This window comes from Microchirus variegatus (genome assembly GCF_963457635.1).
Source record: "Microchirus variegatus genome assembly, chromosome: 18".
Lineage (NCBI taxonomy): Eukaryota > Metazoa > Chordata > Actinopteri > Pleuronectiformes > Soleidae > Microchirus > Microchirus variegatus.
Window position 1 is genome coordinate 12894392 of NC_139819.1, and position 26274 is coordinate 12920665.

Sequence of the window (26274 nt, forward strand, 5' to 3'; positions counted from 1 at the left end):
GAGTCAGACACACAGGTCTGGTCCACTTCACTGCCTCCTCCTCCTCCTCCTCCTCCTCCTCCTCCTCGTTTCAGTGCAGTTCAGCCGGGCTTTAGCCGCCGCAGACCTCCGCTCGTCCTTCCACTACTTTGAGTGATTTAAAGAACTCCGTGTTTGACGAGAAGAAGCCTCGGCAGGTGCGAAAATATGTAACTGTCTGTGACAAAGAGTCCGCTGACACCAGTGTTTGTTTGAAGAACAAGACGAAGACGAACATGGACTCTTCTGTGGAGACAAACACCCGGAGGAAGTTGTGTATAGTCGGTCTCCTCTGGTGGTCGCTCGTGGTCGAGCTGGCGTCGGGAGGTAACACTTTAATTTCCCCACATTTTTTTTTTATCAATGAAAACGAACACAAACGACGAAGTTTATGTGCTGCGTTCAATGACTCGACTTTGTCACTGTTACGACCGCCGGCTCATTTTGACGGGTTTCCTCCAGTTGATGTAGTTCAGTGAGGTAACACGGTGTATGTCCTGAAGGTAACTCGACATTTCCAGGTTAGAACAACTCCAACATAATCATTAACATTTTTTCCTGACTCGTATTTCATTCATATGTGAGTTACAGCTCTATTTCTGCAGCAGCGTGCGTGTACGTGTGTGTGTGTGTGTGTGTTAAAAGCAGGCTTAGTGTCACTTTCCTGAGGATTATTATTAAATGATTCCTGTGCGTGCTGTTGAATTGCTGTGACTCTTCACAGGTCTTAAACTGTAGAAGCTGCAGTGCAGCAGGGTTAAATGTGGATGTGGGCAGCCTGGCTGGCCGTTGGGTGTTTTGGCTGCAGTCACATTTTATTTCAGCAACAGCTCCAAGTGTTTATTTTTAAATATACATGTGAATTAGAGTATCTTTCAATAGAGGTGTTTGCGTCTTGCACACTTTGTGACATGAACAAACCCCTCCCAACATTGTCATGGAAAAATGTAGAACGTTCGAGCCCCTGATAAAAGAGTAATCACTCTTTGAATGGAGTGTTTATTCATTTGTCCAATGGGTGTGCCTCAAGGATCCATCTTGGGGACCTGTATTATTTCATATTTAGGTTTTTGTTTACCAATCAATTGTATATTATATATTTTAGTAAACACTTTTTACTAGTAAAGATAAGCAAAACTAACATCTGGTCTCTGGGAAATGTAATCACTAAACATAAAGAGGTGCAACATTCATAAAATAATTATATTATTTATTTTTGTTTAATCTTTATTTAACCAGGTACAACCCACTGAGATTGACATTTCTTTTCCAAGGGTGACCTGACTGAAGAGGTCAGCAGCACACCTCATAGTAAATATTAGAGATTTAGGAGACAGGTTACAAACAATAACAATAATGTAACAATAATAACAACAATGTGTGTATAAAGTTTGCTTGGCATTTAAAGTGCAGGAGTTGATGTCACGCTAATAAATCAAAATCACGGGCACTGTTTACTGGTTCCTTTACTGGTTGTCTATTAAGGGACAGAGAAAAGTGTTATCTTGATGGATGTAGCTGCTCTAATTGACTTTTAATGATGGAGCGTTTCCATCATGGCGCAGTTCAGTTTGGTACAGTACGGTACTGTAGCCTATTACTCTGGTACCCCAAGGGAAGGGTACCGAAAAATGGAACAGTTGGGGCCAGTTGTTTTGGTATTAGTCCCAATTGAAAAGCAAAAAAAATACCTATCGTACCATACCGAATTCCATTCCCCTCGGTGGAAACACGCCATTAGTGACCTGTTTGTTTGCGTTGTTGTGGTTGTTTTCTGTATTGTCGGTTTTGATGATACAATGTTTAAGCCAGGTCTCTCTTGAAAAATAGATTTTAATCTCAATTAGACTTGTCTTTCCTGGGTAAATAAAGTATACTATATATACTATATGAATCTAAGTTAGTCATATAGAAAGTCTATACACAGCACCGTTCAGAGTACAAAAATGGTGTGTAAAAGCTTTAGATGATGCACTCATATCCTGGATTAAAAAAGGAGATTAACCTCATATAATGTATCGGGCCTTTGATTTCTCATGAATGAGACATTGAGGTTATTTCAGACTTACATTGAATAGAAGGTTTATGGAAAGAGATAAATGTCTTGGGGAAGATGCCAAGATTGCATAACTTTTAACATTCTGCTAATTTTCAAAGACATTTATAATGACGAGAATGAACTTATTTTATGTTTCTTTTAAAATGCACAATAAACTATATAGTTGTGGCTAGTATTTATATTATTTTGTTGTTTTGTGCATGCAGGGTGCACACACAGACACAATATGAGTATAGTGAACGCACCCACAGCACTCTTACCTTATCAGGGGCAGCAGCGGAGATGGGTCTGTGATGCCCACTGCACTGGAAGAACTATCTGACTGTGACAATGGCACACTTAAATGAATTCGAGGATATGGACAGTCACTGTTGTGCTTCAGGACCTAAGGGAAAAATATATTTTTTTTTTTGCTCAGCTTCAGATGTAAATTATTTACATCTGTGTGGACTTTCATTAGGTTGATTTGAGTGTGAGTATGTGTCATCTATAGTCAGTGTTCCTCTGCACTGTCCGCTTGAGGACAATGTGGAATTATATCTCTGTGACTCACAGTCAGCCTATAACTACAATATAGACAGTTGCTATACCTCCAGTGCATCACATCCTTGAATGTGTACATCCTCTGCGTGTTCACTCCACCTTGTAAAAAAAGTCTTTGCTAAAAGATCCACATCTCAGCCAGGCGTTTCCTAACAGCAACAGAGTGCTATGACAGGCTGCAAAACACAAGAACACACAAAGAGACAATTCAGTCAAGTTGCATCTCCAGTTAGTTGTATGAACTGAGCACACAGGCAGTGACAAGTGCTGGTCGTGCCCCTCAAATTAACTGTAAGGTGTTCACTAAAAGGTCAGTGTGGCTTTGTTCTTGGAGCAAGCGATTTGTAAAGTCTCCCAAAAGAAATGTCGCAGCTGTACAGAAAGTGCCCCTGCAGACACAAAGATTATAGAACAACCTTCAAACAGCCTCTTTCTGCCTCTAAAGGACCACTCTTTTAAGTCCTCACTGGTATGTTTATGTGTGGGGCATTGCTTTCTTCAGGTCTACTGTGCTCTTTCATCTACACAACCCCAAAACATAACCATGTCTGCAGATGAAAACGGCAACAAATATTCTTTCTACCATGATACTGCCATCTTTCTAAGAATCCAGTCTCTTATAATCAACAAAAAACAAATAAAACACGACGCTCAGTCACGACATGAGCGCCATGTTTGGCGACACCACCGAAATACAATTGAGCATGCATGTCCATCCCTGTGATTTCATCAGGAGATGTTGCTTTCCTCATGGCTAGTTTTGGAAATGCTTCCTTCCTGTTCTGTACACAGAGCCAGTCAGATGAATGAACATGGTGTATAAATGAGAAGGGACAACAAATTCAATCCGAGTTGGGGTCAGAATAAGGATAAAAAAAATAATAATTGTGTCCCTATGGACCATTTAAAAAAAAAATATATTTTTTTAGCAGAACATTAAGTAAGCTTCACACACAAATAATTATTAATAATGATGCACTGGATAGATGATGATAATTAATTTAATACAACACACACAGGAATTAGATTTGTTGGCTGCATTTGTTATGATCCACAGAAGCTCTGGGTAGTGCTACTGAATTCCTGAATTCGATGTCTGATTTGATTCAATATAGATTTTTCAGTTTGCATACCAATTTTGCTTGGTTATAAAAGAGATATTCATAATTACAGGACTACAGAAAATTTCAAATGAAGATCAATGAGAATGCAGCCTGACACTTTACACACTCATAAAACTGACTTGTTTAAATAAAACCTTTGAATTATTTCCTTTTGAAATTAGTGTAGTATATAATTTATAAGTAAATAAACACATTACTTACCGAGTTTAGATCTGATATTTTCAGTGTCATAAATGAGTAATTTAGTCTGAAATTATTACATCTGTGTCATTTATTATTCTGTTGATCTTTTTAGTGAGTTTTCTGCTTTGTTTTGTCAGCTAAAACAAACTCAAAAGGAGTTTGAGGTTGATATTCCGTGACATGTATGCCAGCTTCTGATAGATAACTGCACATTGATATGACTGAAGTGTCACTTTACATGCTTTACTGCTTTAACTGTCCATGCAGCTTGTGTTTGATTAAGCAATTGAGTCATTAGTTCATTAACTCTTTTAATGGAGACTAACAAATGCATCAGCTCGATTACTCTGTAGCTTCACCACGTCAATCACTGTGGCCCATTAGCAGTGAGCTGCTCTTGCCCCCAGGTCATATACTCGAGAAAAGGATGTCTGTTGTTAACCTTTGATTAGGCTCTGGGATTCTGGGCACTCATAATAAACTGAACTGGTCGTGCCTGGGCACAGAGGCTCAGATGAGAAATCTTCAGAGTATGTTATTCCAGATTACAGGGTGATTCAAAATGGCAGGGGGGGTGAGGTAGGAGAAACAGCTGGGTCCGTCTGCCAAGCCGTTTCTGGAACATGGAGCTATAGACAATGTGAGGACGTCAGAGCCTTTCATGTTCAGGTTGATGGTTCCTGTCAGAGCGGGACAGGCCCAAACGTGTCTGGCTTCCTGAGCCACATCCACTACCTTAGTTTTGATGCTGGGGCTGTGCCATTATTGTCAAATGACTTTTTAAAGTTCAGATATATTTCATCATCATACTTTTGAACAGTATATGAGCAACTTTCTCCTAAAGCCACAAACAACCTGAGACACAAACCTGCAATTCTGGTGCAGGAGTTTAGTTTCATGCTCAACGTGGTCATTATACTATAGGTAAAGCTTTTACAGTCGTAATTATACTTACACTGCACTTGAATGCATGTAAACCATTATAGTTGAGGGGAAAAGTACAAACAAACCTAGGCCACCAGGAAGGCTAAGCTGAGCACATAAAGAGTCTTACAAGCATTCTTTAAGTCGGGGGGGGGGGGGGGGGTGTAATTTGTGTGTGTGTGTTTGAGAGAGAAAGATATTATCACTCGCTCTTCTCCACTTGTGAAGAACAGCCACAGTGATAATTTTATCTAAATGTCAAATGTTGGCTTCATTAAGACCACAATGCTTGACTTGACTTGCTCTGTGTTTACCGTTGTCACCACTGCTGAAGTTTATCTTCCAATGCTTCCACATTCTTCACTTGATTTGAATGACTATGATGCAAAAAGACGATTTGCCAACCCACAAAAAGGCTGTGAACGCCACATTAGACCATATAACTTTCCCTGTAGTTCTCTCTCTGTGTTATATATATATATAAAAAAACTATCTCTCTCCAATGTCTCTTTTTGCAGCTTCCTTCTACGGGGACGGCTTTGTTCACCTCAAGGCATCCGAGTCGTCCAACCATAACACGCTACGCATCCGCTTCCGAACGTCCAGCACCAATGGCCTGTTGTTCCTTGCTGCCAGCCAGACCCACCACCTCCTACTAGAGCTCCATGCCGGTTGCCTCCAGGTGGGTACATCCATGGCCCCAGCACATAAGCATATGTGTTTCAGCGAGAGCATACATGAATGCACACGTGCACGGGCACACATGCGAGCCGCTGATGCAGATGTGTGTGCTCGACCTGATACGAGCTCACAGTAGACACACAGACCTGGACCTTGAGCTATAGTTCCATCGCAGCTGACAGTGTCAGTCTCTCAGCACAGTAACTCAAGCAGACAAGGTGGTGTGAGCTGCTGGTGGTGGTGTGGGTGTTGAATAACTTTCTATTGCTTTTTCATAAAAATGATAACTCAACTCAAACTTTCAACAAATGTGCAAAATGCAGTTTTGCAGTGTCCAATTACATGGCATAATTTATCCAACTAGCAATAGTAGAAGAAGGAGAAAAAAAGGGTTTAAATGCCAAGGACCCTAATGTAAAAAAAAAAAGTGTACACTAGAAGAATCTTATTTTAATATCACTAACCACATGTTTGGATTATCTTGTTTTGTCTAACCAATGACCCAAAATCAAAAAGAAACACAATTTATGACCTGAAGCAAAGAAAAGCAGATGAGCAAAATTATTGGAGTGTTTCTAGATTTCTCACATTCAGTCAGGCACATTTGTAATGTATTATCAGTATCTGACGATACAATACATAGCCCAATGTTTATATTTCCACCATGTTTATAGCTGTTAATGTATAATATATATTTAATATGTTTGTGGCTATTTTTAGCCCACAGCATAAGTCTTGCTGGATGATCTTAATAAGAAAGGAAGGATTTTATGCAGAAAAATCAAAGTGTGAATGTGTGCATTGTAATGTAGCTTTTGCTCGAGAGGCTCAGGAAATCTTTTTCTGTTTGCATTAGAGAACAGGGTTTTTAATCAAACTGACAACTGTGTAGCATTGTCATATTTGTTGAGCACAAGGACTGAAACGCTTGCCCCTGTTCTTTGAACTGCCACAGGTCACCGAACATTTCTTTCTTTCTTTTTGTTCACCCACACAAGTTTTCCTCGGGCTTGGGGTCTCGTTCTGTGTGAGTCAGACATCAGCGTTGCTCCGTGAAAAAGCTTTGAATGAATAGCAGGGACTCGGCAACAAGCCATGACAAGCATGTCATCTAAATACAGCATTGTTTTGAGATGGTGACATGATGCTCTGTGGGCATAACTGAAGGCTCAGAGATAATAATGCTCTTCCTGCTTTAAATTACTGACGGGACTCACTGTTGTAACACTAGGTGACTTAATGGAATGCATAAGTACTGTCTTTCCTTTACAGATGTCAGTGGTGTCTGTATAGAGTTAATAATATTCTCCTTAGATGTGTTTAGACAATAATTATTGATACTTATTTCACCTGAAAAACAATATAGTCATTTGTAAACATACTTAACACATCCAAACTTTCATTTGAAAGTCTGCAGCCATGTATGTAGCTCTGTGAGGCCTTAAAATTGGTTTAAGCAAAGTGCTAATGTATGTCTACTATTCATTGGGCTTTATCGTCTGTGCAAAGAAACAGGTACAAAATTTAAAGACAATCTGCAATTGTTAATTGAGACATTTTGTCAAAATTAATTGACTGTTAAGATACCAATGCCCTACAACCACTGATTTGATCAGTAGACCCAACACTGCCACTTCCTAGAGCCATGCCACTGTGTGGCTAACAAAAATACACTAACAATCACTATTGTTTTGGGAAAATTCAAATAGCTAGTATGGTGATACAGGTAATTGAATAAACTGTAACTTAACACTAATTGCTCCTGATATCTATGTGTACATTTACCTCTATTTTTTTTATATTATATCATATTTTTTAATTGAGGTGTTTTGTTTCTAATTTTAGCTGAAACTGGACCTTGGATCTGGGGAGCATGTGTTACAATCTGACCAAGGAACCCAGCTCAACGATCTGGCCTGGCACTCTGTGGAGGTCCACCATGTGCAGCGCAACATCACCCTGACTGTAGACAAGAATTCTCACACAAGGGTAAAGATGCCAGGCTCCCAACATAATCTCAACATCTTGGATGGTCTCTATGTTGGAGGTTCAGGGGGCCTCGACAGAACCTATCTTCCCAGAGACCTGATTGGCTTCCGAGGCTGCATGGAGGATGTGGTCTTCAATGAGCATGACTTGCTGTCATCACTGAGGCCATATGCTGGATTTAAGAATGTCCACGAGGTATCTTTAGGTTGCAGTCCCCAATTCTTTGCCACTGAAGAGGACCCTATCAGCTTCTTCAGCTCTAGGGCTTACATTTCTCTTCCATCCTGGAATACCCAACAGGAAGCAGTATTTGAGTGTGTTGTGCACACATCAGCCAAAGAGGGGATTGTTTTGTACAGTTCAGCCAGAGAGGGGGACTTTGTGGCTTTGGAGATTCAGGAAGGTTTGCCAGTGGCCTTTGTTGGGAAAGCTGGAACCAAAATTGAACTTCGTTCTCTCACCTTCATCAATGATAAGAAATGGCACTCTATCAAGTTGCATTTCAGTTCCAAAAGCCTTGAGCTAACCGTTGATGGAGAGCTGGTAAAAAGTAGCATCAACTTTCGTTCAAAAGGGATTCAGCTCAAAGGTTATCTTTTTATTGGAGGTATAGATGACAGCACCAGATCAGAAGCCAGGAAGGTTGGACTTGTCTCTGTGTCTGGAAAGCGTGTCAGAGGAGGTTCCTTCAAAGGTTGTTTGAAGAACATTGAGGTTAGTGGAATGAAGATAGGTCTCTCTAATGCTTTGGTCACCAAGGATATCTCAGTAGGTTGTGAGCCAGAGAAAGAACCAGAACCATCAACCACAGTGAGCCCAACAGTTGCTCCGGGACCCCTTTTTTACTTGGTGACACCAACGCCATCATTTCACATGTCTACCCTCGCAAGGGGTTTGGACAGCAGGTATGGCTCCAATTTTGTGCAGCTCAAGAACCTTGTGGTGCACGAAGGTGGTCGAGCGTCTCTCGATGCCAAACACATTAAGATCCTCCTGGACTTCAAGAAGCTTGGCATTCGACAGTCTCAGATTATGTTTCGAATTGGAGAGCAACCAATACGTGGACAGATGAGGCTTGATGTGGATCAAGACCAGGAAGAGAACACCTTCAGCATGTTGGACCTTTGGCATGGACGAGTGATGTATATCCATGGAGGCTCCGAGGAACCGGATGATTTTTTTATGTTTTCTATTTATTCTAGCAGTAGAAAGCAAGTTCCTGATTATCTGAAGGACAACAAATTGCACCGTTATAATATTACTGTGACACCAACCAATGATGCACCTGAGTTGAGTCTCCCTGAAGGAAACCTCTTTGTCCTGTTGGAGAACTCAAAGAAACGCCTCACCACAGATGTTTTGAAGGCATCAGACATTGATAGCAGCAATGACAACCTTGTCTTCTCTGTGCTTGGGAACCTGAATGCCGACGCAGGATATTTGGAAATGGAAAACAAACCTGGCAAAGCAGTGACCTCATTCTCATATTCAGACTTGGAGGATCTGAGGGTGTGCTATGTACACAAAGGAGTTAGAAACTCAAGGATAGTTCTCAGAGTTAGCGATGGGGAAAGGGTCAGCAACACTGTGGTTCTCAGGGTCATGGCTGTAGCACTGGAGTATAAGATTGCCAACAACACAGGTCTTGAGGTCATTCAAGGAGAGGCCGTTATAATTAGTTCAAATAATCTAGGAGTGCAAACCAATGCTATGAAACAAATGGTTGACATCCGGTATGATATCATTGAACCCCCTCAGTATGGAGAACTTCATAGGCTTCACTCAAGTGGTGAATGGAGGCCTACTGACTCATTTTCCCAAAGGCTGTTAGAAAAAGAGCGCCTGAGGTATGTCAGCACTTTTCAAGATATCCAGACATCCAATGCCACTGATTACTTCAAGTGCAAAGTTAATGTGGCTGCAAGAGCGACTACTGAAATACTCTTCTCAATTTCTGTGAAATGGGTGAAGTACCATCTCGTGAAGAATATTATGATAGACTTAGATAAAGTTAGAAAAGTAACGCTGGACTCAGAGCATATTTATGCCACAGCGGAAGGTGTGGTCCTTTCAGAGGATGACCTTTATTTTCGGGTTCTCACCACTCCAAAGAAAGGGAAGCTGCTGCTTGACACCACAACCTTGAGTAAGAACTCAACGTTTAGCCAAAGGGACGTTACAGATCATAAAGTTCATTACGAGCTAGTTGATAGGCCTTTCGAAGATACAAGTGACAGGTTCAAATTTCAGCTGGTTTCCAAACACGCTCAGTCTCAAAATTACGATTTCCAGTTTTCTATTAAAGCCGATGTCAACAGTGTGTTTATGAGAAATGATGGACTCTCACTTCTCGAGGGAGAAAGTAAACTTATCACGAAAGATGCTTTGTTTGCAGAAACTCTGAGCGCAAAAGATTTGTACTACACAGTCATAAACGGCCCCAGTCATGGAAAGCTTGCCCGAATCAGCCAGTCAAATTCCAATGCTAGCTATGACAACATCTTAACCTTTAGTAATCAGGACATATTAGAGGAAAGGATAATGTACGTACATGATGATAGTGAAACAACTCAAGATGGCTTTACTTTCATTGCCTCCATAAGCCAAGGGTTCAAATCTTCTATTGCAGAGGATGAAATTGGCTCTAAAGAAGGGACATTTAACATATCTATTAATCTAGTCAATGATCGAAAGCCTGTACGTGTTATTGATAAAGTTTTTCATGTCGTGCGAGATGGGCAGAGGTTGCTCACTGCAGAGGATTTGCTTTATCATGATGAAGACTCGGATTTTGATGACAGTCAGTTGATTTACACTCGCCGTGGAATCCCACTGGGAGACCTAGTTCTGGTTAATGATACAACCCATCGCCTGTTCCAGTTTCGACAGCAGGATCTGCAAGAAAAGCGGGTGTTGTTCATTCATAAAGGTGTGAGCACTGGCAGATTTGTTCTCTTTGTTTCGGATGGAAAACATTTTGTATCGAGCCTTTTGGACATCAGCGCACACGACCCTTTCTTAAAGGCTGAGAACAACACTGGTTTACTGGTTCAGAAAGGCCAGTCTGTCACCCTGTCCACCAGTAATTTTAGTGTCATATCGAATCTGGACATTAGAGATGACCAAGAGGTACTGTTCAAGATGGATGAGGCTCCAAAGTATGGAGGACTTTATCTCCGTGACACAAAAGTGATGTTGTTCACACAGTCTGACTTAAAGAACGGACTCATCTCCTATCGACACAACGACAGCAAGCATCTGGCAGACTATTTCAACTTAACAGCGAAGGCTAAAGGTTTACAACTTAGGGTGACCATCAATGTGAAAGTTTACCTGGAAAGTCATCAGAGGCCGCCCATTGTGCTGCATCACAACCCGTTACTGGTAGAAGAGGGAAAACCGGTGAAGATTGATGAAAGTAAACTTGAGGTGAGTTTCAAGAGTGTTATGTGAGTAATGCTAATGCAATTTTTGGTTCAGATCTTTCTGTTATCACTGTAACGCAGTCAAGTTTTTGTATATATCTATTAGCATTACATTTAACAACTAATTTTAAACCAGCATAATGATATACTTATTTCAGCACCATGTTTCATTAGAAATGTTTCAGGTTAAGGACATCCTCTTCTATGTCGTTTTGGTAACGTAAAAGATGTTTGATACACACTATCAACAGAAAATATTATTATACTGTCCTGTGTTTTAAAGCTGCTGAAAATGTTAAAAAATTGAGAGTCGACCAGCTTTTCTTTTCGTTTTGCAGTGATGCCTTGTTGCATTTTCAGTAAAATGAAAACTTCACTCTGGTGACACAGGGAATATTCTAAATTTAACCACCGTCGATGTTTTTGTTTGTTTGTAGGTCACTCACGAGGACAACCTGCCATCTGAGATTGTATTCACAGTCAAGGTAGCCCCCTCTTATGGTTTTCTCCGGAGATTTGTTGAAGTGGAGAATCACTACATCGGAACCAAACATTCTCCTGTGAAGACATTTAACCAAGAGGACATCAACAGTGGGAACATTCAGTACATGCAGGCGGAGCCCAACAAAGTCAACGACACCTTTATCCTCGATGCCACCAACGGGGTCACTGATGTCGGCAACATCAGGATGTCTGTTGACATCATCCCACGTCTCATACCACTTCAGGTCTCAAATTTCACAATGAATGAGGGCGCCTCCAAGGCATTGACGGAGGACGTGCTACGAGTCACCAACCAACACTTTTCAGGAATCAACTTCCTGTATACTTTGTCCGAGCCCCCACAGCATGGTCACATTGAACACTCCAGACATCCTGGTGTGTCTATAACCTCTTTCACCAGGAGGCAGGTGAGACATCCTTTCACACACACTTAAAACTGCACTTTTATTGATGAATAAATCATTTGATTTAGTGAAGCAATAAAAAATGTAATTGCTGTAACTAACACTAGAGAGTACAAGATCATGTTCTCTATAGGTTTTATGATGTTGATGCCATATTATAAGTTTAATTCTCAACCCCTCCCTTTCCCAAGTGCATTAGGGAGCTACTTTGAATACCAGAAAGGATCTTTTTTTGTCTTCAGCTTGTCTGATGGCAACCTCTGTAAAGCAAGACCCTTACTAAAAGTACCAGGAAAGCCATATTCTTTTTATTTTAATATGTTACACTCGTACACTAACACAAACTTACTTATGGGGAGTGTATTGAATTTCTGCCAACAAATGCTCCTAAATGTCACACACTGCATTTTAAGTTTTACCCTAAGTCATCCAGAATCCCAAGATCCTGATTATTGTTATACTTTTCATATTCCTGCTTTAATTTCAGAAATTTGACAAAGCAAGAATATCTTTTGTTAAAAATATATTCTAAATCTGTGTATTTCATGCCTTGACTTTGTACCGCATAGTGTCTCAACTCTCAAGTACGTAGGAATATAGAAACTGAAGTCTGACATGTTGACTTGTTTTTCCTGCATATTAAATAAATCTTTCAACGATCTCCCCACCAGGTTGAACATGAATTTATTTACTACGTACACGACAGCAGCGAAACCTTGGCTGACAACTTCACTGTGGTGGCCAATGACTCAGGTCTGAGGAAGCAGAGTGCAGCACAGACCGTGTACATCCAGGTTACAGCTGTCAATGACGAGCCTCCTGTTATTACAGCCAACAGGGTCCTCAGGGTGAGTCTGCACTGCTCTATATTTAAACTCTTGACTTTTTTTTCCCTGTACTGTGGCACCATAGCTTACCGTCAGATGCTTTTCATGTGGACATTCTTGCAAGTTGCCCTAGCTGGCTGGCTGCATGAGGGAAAGTATGTTTGCTATGTGGAGGAGGGTCCAGGGTGGCGGGCAGCACAGACCACACATCCTTTGAAATGCAGTCTGTATCGAAAGTGCCTGCAACATGTGTCGTGTTGACATGTCAAATTTAGAACTAATTATTGTACCACTAAAATATATTGCTGCTTTTTAATGAGTTGCTATTGTATATTTTAGTCTGTGTTGACTGGAAATTTGTTTTTGAAATGGAAAGAGATTAAAAGGATTGTTGGCTTTGGTTTCTATGTTGAATAAGAATAACAAAGAAATTAAAATGAATATAAATCAACCCTCGGGCATTAAACAAACCTATGATCTTCTTGCTGGGAATGTGATACTTGGATTCAATCCATTCCAGAGCATCATAGTGTTGAATGGCATAATGTCATAGTCTGTAAATAGGATACACTGTGAGTGTATGACCGGAATTCAATTATTACTGCAATGCATCAGAACTCCCCTCACTATCTTATCCTAAAAATGCTTTTACCACACCAATCTTAAGAGACATTTTTGCTTTTATACAGTGTAACATGTAAAATATGTGAACAGTAAATTAGACTGATGTTGTCATGTGTATTATGTTCACTCAGTAGTGCTGACTTGCAGTCTATCAGCTTTAGCGGCTCCAGTTGGGAGAAGTCCAGGTGGAAAGAGGGGTTGAAGTATGAGCCTCTATTGTTGTGTGTTGCTTTGCCCCAAATGCCTCAAATTCCTTTTTGAATCCTGCAGATTTGACGAGCGACGACAATTTACTGCAGTGAAGGACATGAACAAGTACAAGTTCAGTTCAGAAACACAAACGAAATACTTTAAATTCAGTTTTTTGGAATTTTAGGTCTCCAAATGTGACCATATCTCATTATTATATGACGTTTCATGTTACATTGAAGGTCAGGTTTTCTGTATTCTCAGTGTCCACAAGGTGGCTCTCTGCTACTGCACATCATGCTGGTGCTTAGGGTGTGGACGGTTTTCTTCCAAGGAAGGAAGCTCTTAAAATGACAGTTTTGTTTGTGTTTTTCTTATTAAAAACAGCTGTGAGTTAATAGTTTTAAAGTACAGAAATCAGATTGCATTTGTCAGTGTATCATAGAGGTTATTGTGTATATATGTTGAAGAAGAATCCCTTTAATTACACTAGAGAAGAGAATGTTTGTCTTAACTATGCAAATCATTAATTTAATTCAAAATGCACCAACATTACACACACAAGAGTTATTTTTAATTATTTAAAATAATCTTAGCATTACGCCAACAAACATGAAATATTCTTAAAAACTGAGAGCTGGACTGACAAATATTTTAGCTGTTTGCGCACCAGATGTCAATAAATAGTGTCGTCATAATGTCAGCAGGTTTACCTGAAATTCACTGAGGTTTCTCATTAAGCTGTGAGTAATATGGTCACATTCTCAGTTTGTCATGATTATTTATCACTCATGACCAGACAACAAGAGAGAGGCTTTTAGAGCATACAACATGAGAGAAAAGGCCCATCAATCACCTCAGAAAACATACATTGGCAAAGTCTCCCAGAAATAGTAGATCAAAGATAAACAGTAAGTGTCGTGAGGTATGTTTTATTTAAACTTAACTGTCTGCCGTCGAGCAGATGATTGCCCTGTTACTTCTGAGAGATTGATTTTCACTCTGTTGGTGCAAATTGATCATGTGTCCCTCCTTTGAGTCTGGGGAAATAGCTGATGATGATGATGCTGATTGTCAGACCGATCCTGCTGTGACTTCCTGTTTGTTCTTGGAAGTGTAGTCATTGACCGCTTTGGATAATACTCATGCTCTCATGTGGGGCAAGTGTTCATGTGGGCAGACATGGTGTGGGTCTGTTGTGGTGTGGTTAAGAGGTGATAATTGAAAAAGTGACCCATGAGTCTGTGAAGCCCTAGAAGCTGGAGTTTATTCTTTCTTTCTGAAACACTTAAATCCTCTCCACCAGCATGTTATTTATCAATAAATAACGCTTGTGTTTGTAGCCCTTCCAATACCCAATGCTTTAATTATTATCACTCCCTGCCTCAGCTCTCATAGAACACAAGCAGTCTTTACAGTTTTCCCCCTCTTTATCTTTATCTGAATTAGCAAGGAAGAATTTCCAATCTCCACCACAGATTCCATCTTTTTGGATTTTGAGGGCAGAATTTGACAATAGAGCCGAAATGAGTGGGTGGGATGAATCCGTTGTAATTTGTTAAAGTTTAGTCTGTTTAGTGCTGAGCGGTATGACCAAAAATCTACATCATTAAATTACTGTCTGCTGATTTACGGACTCTAACTTTAACATCACAGACAGACCTACTCATGGCCTATTGTTTTTGTTTTGACTCGTTTTTCAGCAAGTATTTAGTTGCATCCATTCTCATCTTGCAGTGTTTGCAACACATTTTTTTTTATGTAGTTGTACTCGCCTCATTTCACTCTGTGAAGTGCAGTTCTACACCAGAGACATTTCTCACATTCATTTTCACAGAGTCGTAGTGAGAAGCTATCGAGTATAAATACTGTGAAGCTAACAGTGTGTGAATGGTGAGATCTCACAGTCATCCACTTCTTATCTTGTGTCTCTTTGTGTCACCTACTAAAATAAATCAATATGGATGACTGTCTGTACTCTTCTGGAGTTTGTATGGTTCACTGGACAATGCAATGTCCTCCAACCAATCTAAATATTGACATTTATTCATAATTTAGTTGAAATGTGACTTGAGTTAGTGTCTTGTCTCACCATCTTAAAGCACCTCGGAGAATATTTTTTCATAGTAGTTCTGATCTAGTGGATAAAGATTGGGAAAAGACGGCGAAGAAACATGGACTGTTGTGATAAATGACAAGGACAGATCGGTTCTTTCTGCTGGCTTTTTACATGCTTTTCTTTTGTATTATATATGTGCTGCTGAGAGTAGGTGCTAAAATAGCTGCTCCTGAGGTGCTTTTATAATAAATTCTGAATAAAATATACAAAATGATAAATGTACTGTATCTTCCAGACTTCATAAGTTGATATGTTCATTAATGTTGGAGCAAATTTTAAAAATACCTGTTTCCCACGTCCATCTGCCCAGGTTTGGGTGTCCTCAGTAACGGAGATCAGGCCAGAGGATCTGAAAGTGCAGGACCTGGACAGTCCACCACAGGAGGTCCACTTCATGGTGACCCCACCGAGCAATGGACACCTGGCACTGAAGAGTGCCCCCATGAAGGCCGTGCTCAACTTCACCCAGGAGCACATAGACCAAGGACAACTGCTGTTTGTGCACAAAGGTAAACTGTGTTTGTCTCTCAACAACTGGATTAATGGGAGGGGTAACATGAGGGCATTCAGTTTAAAATCTCTGCCAAATAAAATACACAGGAGGAAACTAGTGGAGCAGGAGACATAAATAAGCTGTAACGTTTAAAATGAGTACAATTTATAGCAAAAGACATCGACAGACACCAAAAAACCTGTAATAGTGCTGTCAAAATGTAACATTCCTCTGCTATTTTCGTGATTGATATTAAAGAAAAATAAGTCAATGCAAAAAAATGATGCTGGGCTAAAATTCAGCACTTACATGATGTCATTCCACAGGAATGTTTGACGTAATTGAGCAGCTGCTATACCATAATATGTGTTAAAAACTAGAAAAGAAAAATAACCTAACATGATACAGATTTATTACCAAATGTAATTTACCTGTGTTTTTAAAGTATACATATTATTGTTGTTCCTCATTTATCCACTAGATGCTGCTGTTGTTGATGATTCCTTTGGTTTGCCCTGTTCATGAATCATGTCTGTCTACAGCAAAACTGAGTTTCTATCAAGGTCTGAATTGAAACATTGATACTGAACATTTATTAAAGGAGCAGTGTGTAATATGACGTAGCTTCACTCCTCGTCCTCCTCTCTCATGTGCGTAGGAGAACCTACAGTGACCTTGAGTCAGAAAAAAAACCAAGTGTTTAGTAAGTTTAGTGGGCTTTTAAATTAAGTGTTGGTGGATTTGGCATAAAATATAAAGATTTAAGGTAAAGAAAACACAATATTTTGGTGTTTCAGGGGATTAGACATCATTAAAAACACAAGTGTGAATGTTTTAATTTAATGTGGGACCCCCCCCACCACACACACTGAATCTTTTTTGCTTTTTTAAAGCAACACTTACCTAAAGTGCTTAAAGTAACAACTTTAAAATAATTTTGATGGGTCACTGACCATTGAATGGTGCCTCTTTCATTCCCACTCTGCACACTGAACCTCTCCTGTGTCAGTGTGTTGAGCAGACCCAAACACTGTGAGTAGTGTATGACTTAAAGAAAGATTTAGAATCAGGCAGAGAAAGTTATAGAGTAATGCTGTACTGCATAATGTTGCTTTCAGATGAGACTATTCACCTGATATGAATTCATTCCAATTCACTTTGTCCCAATTTGATTTCCATTTTAATTTGGTTACAATTCAGTTTCATTACATTTTACTCTGACGTGAAAAATAGTCTTGGAGAAATAATGGCATCATTTGTACAATGAAACGTTACATGAGTATACTTATTATCTGACATGATTGCCAAGTGCCAATTAGTTATTTCTTACATTTGAAGGATTCAGCACAGTGACTGCTGCGTGTCAAGTCAACAACCCAGAACAGGCAAACGAGTTCAATATATTCACCATGTACACATGCATGTGTTCAGTATATGATAACCAACAACTTAAAATCAGATCACTAGACCGCCAGTGTTTTAAAAAAACTAACAAAAAAACAAAACATACCTAATCTAAACATCACTCATAACCTCAGAAACGCCACTGCTGCAAATCAGAGGCTGGGACACACAACAAATACACACTGTATAATCCAAAGAGATTGAGAAAGAACCAGAGGGGACTACTGTATATCATTAAATATGTGTTGGTTCTTTGATGTAAGATTGTAGATACTGTTGCATTAACTTGAACACAAATGTCTTGGGGCCTGGGGTTTAATTCAGATCAGACTTTTACCCCACTGCACTTCTCCTTTCCTTTAATGTGCATATCATCATTAGGCTTAAGGTTAACAGGGGACACTGAATTGACCTTAAGGGCCAGGTCACATACTAAAAAGAGTGTTCACATCAGTATAGTGTTACATGCGTGCTTACTCAGCATCACATTCCTTTGGTTTCTCATCAGGATTTGGTCCTCGCATGTTTTTCCTTGTTTTCATTGAGCACTCGAGTTGAACCCGTGTCAGCACCAGCTTCAGGAGTTCGCTTAGTGGTTAAAGCTTTGTATTTTAGTGTGATCGACACAGGTTTGACTCCAATGTTTGACTTTTACACAAGATACGTGCACATGCAAACTGTGTTTGTTTGTCTCTCTATGTTAGTCCTGTGATAGTCTAGTGAATGCATGTTGTACCCTGTCTCCCTCCTAACTTCAGCTGTTATTGGCTCCAACTCCCTCTGTGACACTTGGAGGATCAGCAGTTTAGATAGTGGGTGGATGGGCTTTTGTCCAGCTCTTCGCTGTCGTAATAGTTCATCTGCCTTTACACTGTCTAGTGCCTCTGGTGGAGCAGCTTCCACCATGATTTTGCTTCTCATGCAAGAGGACCGTCGAGTCAATGTGTCAGTGTGCATTTATAAGACTTATCTTAAAAGATCAATCTTCTGATTTTATTGGATTGTGCAGATAAAGTTGAGTATGAACCACATTTATTTCTCCCTTAAACCCAGTCTTAGTTGAGACAGACTGGAGTGCTGGTAGCCAAGTTGGACATGATATTACCTTAAACTATGAAATGGTAGATAAGATCTGTCGACAGTCTCAGGTCATTTTCCGCTGACTCCTCTGATTCATATCTGTTCTCATTGCCTGTACTTGCACAACTGACACTGTTGTAATAATGGTATGAAAGGTTTACACCCAAACCTTTATGCTGAAGAGTTTCCCTTTCTTCCAATGTACACACACGTCTACACGGAGTTCGACAAATTATTTTAAATGAGTTGTCACTTATTGACTTAGAATAATAATGTTGAGCTTGCTTTGCAGTTTTCCTCAGGACCATTATCAGGACTGCTGATCACTTACTTTTATTCTGTAGAAAACAGGCGCAGCCGATTTGTTCATTCGCTCACCATGAAGTACAAACAAAGAGATTCTCATGTATTTGTTTTTGGTTTGTTTGTTTTTCAGGTGCCATGTCTGGAGGTTTCAACTTTCAAGTCAACGATGGAGTGAATTTCACCCCCAGGCAGATCTTCAGCATCACGGCCAGAGCCTTAGTACTCAATCTAGAGAAAAACCGTCCACTCAAGGTCTTTCCAGGTAAATCACGATGGCACTTTTCCACTACATGGTCCCAGCTTGACTCGACTTAAAAATACTGAAAACATTTAGCACAGATCTAAAATCTCAATATTTAACATGACGAGATGCATCACAACCACTGCCGCTGTATTTCAGATCAGTGACTGTGTCAGACGGAGTCTGTGCTCCGGTCATGAAGGAAGTACTGAACGATTCTGTGAACAAACCTTTTTAATGAACTGATTCAGTACATTGAAAACATCTACAAGTCACTAGTTTGTGTATGTCGCATATATGCATATGTTGTGGAAAAGCGGCATAAGTCTTTGAAGGATAAGCCTGGAGTTATTCTAAAAATAACACATTTTTGCCATTTTCTAAAATACATTCCAACTATTTAAAAAAATGGATGAAAATAGATATAAATATATTATTCAAACTGCAGTAAGTAAAAGGGGAGGACTATTTTCAGTTGCATATTAACACACATTTGGTCTTTCAGTTAGTATTTTATATACTGCAGTATTGTCACATACTTGTACTGTGTCAGGCTGCTTAAATAACTGAAAGAAACTATAAACTGCTCCCTCAAAGGCGGTGAAGCAGCAGCTGATCTTTGTGTATCTCTCTCATCAACTGACAAAAACTCTTGTTAAACAGACCTATTATTAAGCTTAAGCGAGAAATTGGTTTCCTCTTTTTCTTTGTTTAATTTTCAGCTGAAGAGTGTGTGCATGTGTGTGTGTCCAAGACACCTTTTATGTACTGAATATTCAAGCCCTACTTCCTCTGCCTGGAATTCCTCAAGTCCTTTTCCAACATCCAACTCATTCCATTACCTGAATACCAGACTGGTGATGTTTTGGAAATACAACATTAACACCGAGGAGTTTAAGAATAGTCTAGCTGTGGTTTGTATCTACGAACACATCTGAAGCTTTTTCCTCCACTTGTCTGGTTTGTGACTTAGTGGGAAAGGATATTGTGTGGACAGCAAATTGCCAACTGGCATGCTCTGCTGAGCTTCTCAGCCACAGGGTGAGAGTGGACTTGAAAAGCTGTGCCACTGTCTGTCTGAGGCAGCGCTGTTTGTGCTTTGTGCCAGGCAGGGCAGGGAGAGGAGGAGGGGGGGGGGGTTATCTGACAATGAAGGGATCTGATGGGGTGAGGGGTGGAATGAAAACCTTTCACACTGTGGAGGGGAGATGAATGTTTTTCTACTTCCTCGCAAAATCCTCAAACGTCTCACTAAATGGTTGCATATGCCACATTGAGGAAAACCTGTGTTCATTCAGGCTCTTCTTAAAGCTGCACTGCATAACTTTTCAGGGTTTTGTTTAAGTTGTTGTTGATGATATTGTTTTCAGCATTATTTGTATGTTTCATCTTTCATATCAAGCCCCGTTTGGAACAATTTCAGAACAAGGGCCTTTCTGCAAGGAGTTTGCATGTTCTCCCTGTGTGTGCATGGGTTTTCTCCGGCTTCCTCCCGCAGTCCAAAAACATGCGATATGGGGATTATGTAAATTAGTCACTCTAAATTGACCGTAGGCGTGAGAGTGTGAGTGAATGGTTGTTTGTCTCTATATGTGGCCCTGCGATGGACTGGCGAACTGTCCAGGGTGTACCCCACCTATCGCCCAATGTCAGCTGAGATAGGCACAGCACCCCCCGCGACCCTCTGGTGGAGGATAAAGCGGTAGATGAAGGATGGATGGTTAACACACTAATTTAACATTTTAACATTGTAAATAACTGCCAGATATTCTGGAAAAATTGGCAAAAGCACTTAACTCACAGGACATTTTCCGGGCCTTTTATGGTTAAAATAAGCTAAAGTCCAGACAGACAGGTGTTCAGGGTTTATAAGCATTGTATGAACTCATTTGAATTTGATTTGAATGTATCAAACATTGTTTCCAGTAAAAATCTAACCACTGCAGTTTTAAATCCACCTAATCTACTTGTATATTGTTACTTTTTCCATGGCCAAAATATGAATACAAGACAATGTAATGTATTGATACAGGCCATGTTGTAAGACGAGTGCAGATCCAATGGGAAAACAGCGAGTGCAGGGTGTGTGTGCCATCGTGAGTCAAGCCGCTGAGCGAAACTGTAAAGATGCAGATCTTACTGCCGGCTGTTTGAAAAGTAAACAAACACTTAATGAATCAGATGCACATATTCATGTAGGCCCAGGGTGTGCGTACACTCTGGGCCTACATGAACATGTGCATCTGATTCATTAAGTGTTTGTTTACTTTTCAAACAGCCGGCAGTAAGATCTGCATCTTTACAGTTTCGTAAAGATGGGCCTTAAGGAGTTTGTCTCAAACTCCTTAACCCATGTTTTTACAGGGTGGTGTGAATAAATGAGTCTTGTCAATGCAGGTGTTAAAGGGGACATATTATGCAAAATCAACTTTTTTATCATTTAAATCCTTATATCTGGGACTCTGGAGGTCCTATCAGTCGCCAAAGTGTGAAAATACTGTGGTCCTCCTCAGTCTAAGTATAGGCGATAAAACACGAGATGTTGACTTTCGAGCTCATTTGGACGTCACAATGCGCTAGATTCATTGGGTGTGACTGTGCCTCAAGGACCAGGCAAGAGGACAAAGTTTTACCTGCTCTGGTCAAATGCTGCATCCATGGACCATTCACACGTCATAAAATAAATCCATTAGGTTTTTATCAGCCTTGTCTTTTGCTTTATCAACCCTGTCTGTGACCTGACTAGGCACATTAGAGTGAACTGTTTTGTAGGTGTCTCTGTGCTCACTGGCCTGTAACAACCAGGTAGTTCTGGGCCAATAAACGTTTTAGCATGCAGCAGTGAGATACATCGCTGTCAATAAGATGTATGTGTACACTGTAACTGACAATGTAGAAAAATCTGTTTAGTGCATGGTAGACAATAAACCCTTGTCTACCATGCACTTCATGAATATAATGAATTTCACTGTACTTTCACTGCTTTTTCAATCTATCGATGCTGTCCATCTTTTTTAAACTGTCACACAGTCTTCACACTGGCAACAGGACTATGGGAATCCATGTTAATCCATCTCACAAGGAAAATAATCTCTCTTCAGTGAGGCCCTATTATCATGCTTGTGTTTTTCCCTCGTGTAAAATGTCTCAAATTTCATGCATCAAAGGACACTCACCCTATATATTCCACTCTCTTTTTGAGTCAAATGATGTAAAACGTCCCTTCTCAGCTTTTTTCTTGACAGACACAGTTCCACTATGAATTATCCAAGACGTTTGTTCCCGCATTTTTTCATATCAATCTCGTGTCTTTCCCACAGGCTCTTCAGCGCTCATCACAAATGAAAGTTTACAAGCGGTGACCAACGACATCAGCAACACCTCCAGTCGCACCATCACGTACAATGTGGTTCGGCATCCTAAACTGGGGCGGCTGGTGATGAAGCAGCCTGATAATTCAACGGTAGACATCGCCACTTTCACACAAGATATGGTGAGTGACCACCTGGAGGTAACAGTACAATGCTTTAATCACTAAGCCAACTACTGATGGAAACTTTGTAGAAACTACAGTACTTGATGAGGACACAACCAAGATACCAGATTGCTTTCGTTTCGGACAAAACACAAATCTCTTTAAAATAAAATAAAAAACAACAACAGGGGGTTAGAGAAACCAAAGCACGATTAAATATCAGGCTTCTTCCATTCTCTGGGAAGTTTCCAGGTTTCCACTGTATGAATAATAAATTGAATAATAAATATTTTGCTTCCTCATTATTTGAGATATTGACTGAGATGTGTGTACTGAGTGGTATTACATGAAAGGCTTTCATGCAAGTAGGTATTTCTCATGAGTGTCTGACATGTGTGATGCTTTATTTATGTCCTTTATTTAATGCTGAGCAATGCAGATTCAAATGAATAAAAAATTACTGAGGTGTCTGAGCTGTTCATACAGTTGATTGAAGCATTTAAGAAATGTGCCAATCTGCTGCTGTTGCAGGAATGTGCTTTTATCGTTGGTGTTTCTGTACTTCAGGTGGATCGGAAAGAGGTCGTGTACATTCAAACCCCCATTGAGTCCGTGGGCTGGGAAGCCATGGACACCATGACGTTCTCTGTAGCATCACCACCTGCTTCTCTCGACAGCCAGACCTTCAAAGTAGACATTTCCTACGAGAATACTGGACCTGAACACAACACAGTGCTGCTGGCAAACACAGGTATGAACATGAATTCATTATGCTCCTCTACAGTATTTGAGCTATATGTTATCAACGCTGTAAACACTCAGAACAGCAATGCTTACATTGTTGTTCTTAGAACCACACTGATGCATTGGTTTATACACCAGACTGGCTTTAGTTTGTATTGATTTATTTATTACAAAGGGCTGGGTCATACTTTCAGTGTCCACATGTCCACAGAACGGGGCTTGCACTCCAGCTACCAGCTACGTTTGTGCATGCGCTGTCCACACACACCCAACGCGGTCTTTGCGTGATCCAGTGTGCACCGTGCATAGAAGTATGCTAGGGTCTTAAATGAGAAAATCTGCTTGTGCCCTCAATCCGCACTTAAATGAATAATAAATACATTTAATAAATTAAATAAATGCAAATAAAGGCAAACTCCTGGTGAGAAATTTGCGCCACCAAATTTTGGGATTGAGCACATGTGTAGAAGGCTAAATTTCCATCTATTGGAATGCCAAGCCACTCTGTAAATGCAGAACACAGTATGACCTGGCCCCAAAGATATGAAACTAAATCACAACTACTTTTGTATTTTCTTGGGAATAGGTGCGACAGTAACAGAAGGAGACAACGTCATCATTGATGAGTCTAATCTTGACGCCACTAACCTGATGTCCAAGCTGCCGATGCCTCAAAGGAGTGCCTATGAGGTCTGGTTTCAGGTGACATCTCTGCCTCAGCATGGTGTCATCGTGGTGGGTGAAAGGAACCTCACCAAGGAGAAACCAAACTTTTCCCAGTTCATTATAAACAAATATGGAATCACCTACAAGCATGACAACTCAGAGACGACACATGATTCATTTGTCTTCAGTGCGTGGCTAAACCCCAAGGGCAAAACAGCGCAGCGTCCTCAAGAGGACGATGAATTTGTTGAGGAGCGTTTTAATATCACAGTCACGCCTGTGAATGATCAGCCACCTTTGCTGAAAACCAAAGCTCCGAGGCTGATGGTGGTGCAGGGAGATACAGTTGCCCTCTGGCCTGAGAATCTCAAAGTTGAAGACCTGGACAATCCTCCTGATGATATTAAGTTTTCTGTGATCAGCAAACCAAACAATGGTTACCTCGCTCTTGAAGGACGTTTGAACGAGTCAATAGTGGCCTTCACTCAAGGCCAAATCAATAACGGAAGCGTCTATTTCATCCATGATGGAAGTTCTGCCTCTGGGGTTTTCTATTTTAGTGTCACAGATGGTCATCATAAACCAATATATAAACTATTCAACCTCGAAGTGACAGAAATCACCATTTCTCTGGTCAACTCCACCGGATTGACACTAGAGCAAGGAAAGACTTCAGTGTTATTAACCCGGGACAATCTCGCTGCTGTTACCAATGGGAAAAACATCTCGATTCACTACCACATTACAAGGCCTCCAAACTTTGGCAAAATTCTGATGGAAAACCAAGCGGTTACACAGTTCGAACAGGAAGATCTACAGAGCGGAAGGTTGTCCTACCATATGATCTCCCTGTCATCTGCAGAAGACAGCTTTGAGTTCACCGCCTTTACTTCAGAAGCAAATCTGACCGACCAAGTTTGCAACATAACCGTCACGCCTTTAATCCACATGGGCGAAGGTTTGAGGATTCCCAATGGGATTCCTGTCGAACTCAGCACTAGCTTTCTTAATGCTTCTGCACTAGCTACCATCAGCAATAGTGACCCTGTCTTTGAAATTATTGCCCATCCTAAGTACGGGAAGGTGGTTCATATGAAGCATAAAATGTCCACAAAAGCAGGACAAGCTGAATCTTTCACCTTTCAGGATGTGTTACAGGGCAAAGTAGCCTTGGAGCTGAATGCCAACATGACCGGAGTTCAAGAGCTTAATGACTCGCTGGTGTTTCTACTGAAAGCTGATAACATTCAACCTGCTAACGGGGAGTTGCACTTTACTGTTTTGCCCTATGATCCAGTACTTTTTCCTACCACAAAAAGTCCTGTCCCTACCACGTCGTATGTCCCCCATACACCAATCCACACTTCCAGAAATGGTACTGCCAGTCCAGTCCTGTCTACAGCTTTCCTGTCCACCCAACAAACAAGCAAAAACCAGCAAAAGTTCAAGGGACGCAACCGCTGGGGAAACTCCAATAGAACAAGCATTTACAGTACAACTGTTGGCAAAACCACACGTGGAGCAGAGGATTTCCCCTTAAGGAACACCCCAGTCCGTGTAGAGTCCTACCCTCAGAAGACCTCAAATCCGCTCTTGGTGATCCTGCCACTGTTGGCCCTGCTGCTACTCGTAATCATCTTTGTCGTCCTGGTTGTCTATCTACGGCATCACAGGCAAAGGAAGATGAGCACTGCTGCACCAAAGGAGCCGCCTTTCCCTGGTCCTCCAGACGGCGAGTTCTACCAAGGCCAAACCCAGAGGAGCACAGCAGTTCCCATGGTGACTATTACTCCATTGAACCCCAGCTGCCCCAGCAGTCCTGTTCTCGATCGATTACTGATTACAAACCACGGCTCGGGCTATAACACCGTTGATTCAGACATGTACTTGAGTTCTTGGAGCAATGGCTCCCCTGCAGCATCTTCCCAAATTATTAGGACCGCCACGCCAACTCTTCAGAAGAATCAGTATTGGGTGTGATCTTACACAAAACAAGCTACATGTTTTGGAGGTTAACTGTTACAGGTTTTGATCACACAACATTAAAACTGTGGTTGTGTACTTTACCCTCTTATGACCATGATGATAATCAAGCCGTCTGGATTTATTTAGATTTTATGGCTGTAGAATTGTCAAAAAAATGTCCAGTGAGTGAGTGCTTCTGCCCTTTTTTTCCAAGATAACTTTCAATATCTGTTATTGAACCTTTGAGGAATTACGGTACTGAGAAGCTGACTGTCTGTGATTGGCCG

At 40.7% G+C, this 26274-nt stretch overlaps 1 protein-coding gene across 1 annotated transcript; it reads left to right on the forward strand.

Moving 5' to 3' along the window:
* Window positions 1–254: 254 nt before the first annotated feature.
* cspg4ba (chondroitin sulfate proteoglycan 4ba) lies at window positions 255–26274 on the forward strand (the record flags this gene model as incomplete). The annotated part of the gene is made up of 10 exons (XM_083905195.1): window positions 255–345; window positions 5370–5533; window positions 7378–10950; window positions 11384–11857; window positions 12526–12702; window positions 15924–16122; window positions 19027–19158; window positions 22458–22630; window positions 23180–23363; window positions 23943–26274. 10 exons carry the CDS (start codon window positions 255–257, stop codon window positions 26000–26002), a joined length of 7227 nt encoding a protein of 2408 aa, XP_083761321.1. The 3' UTR covers window positions 26003–26274.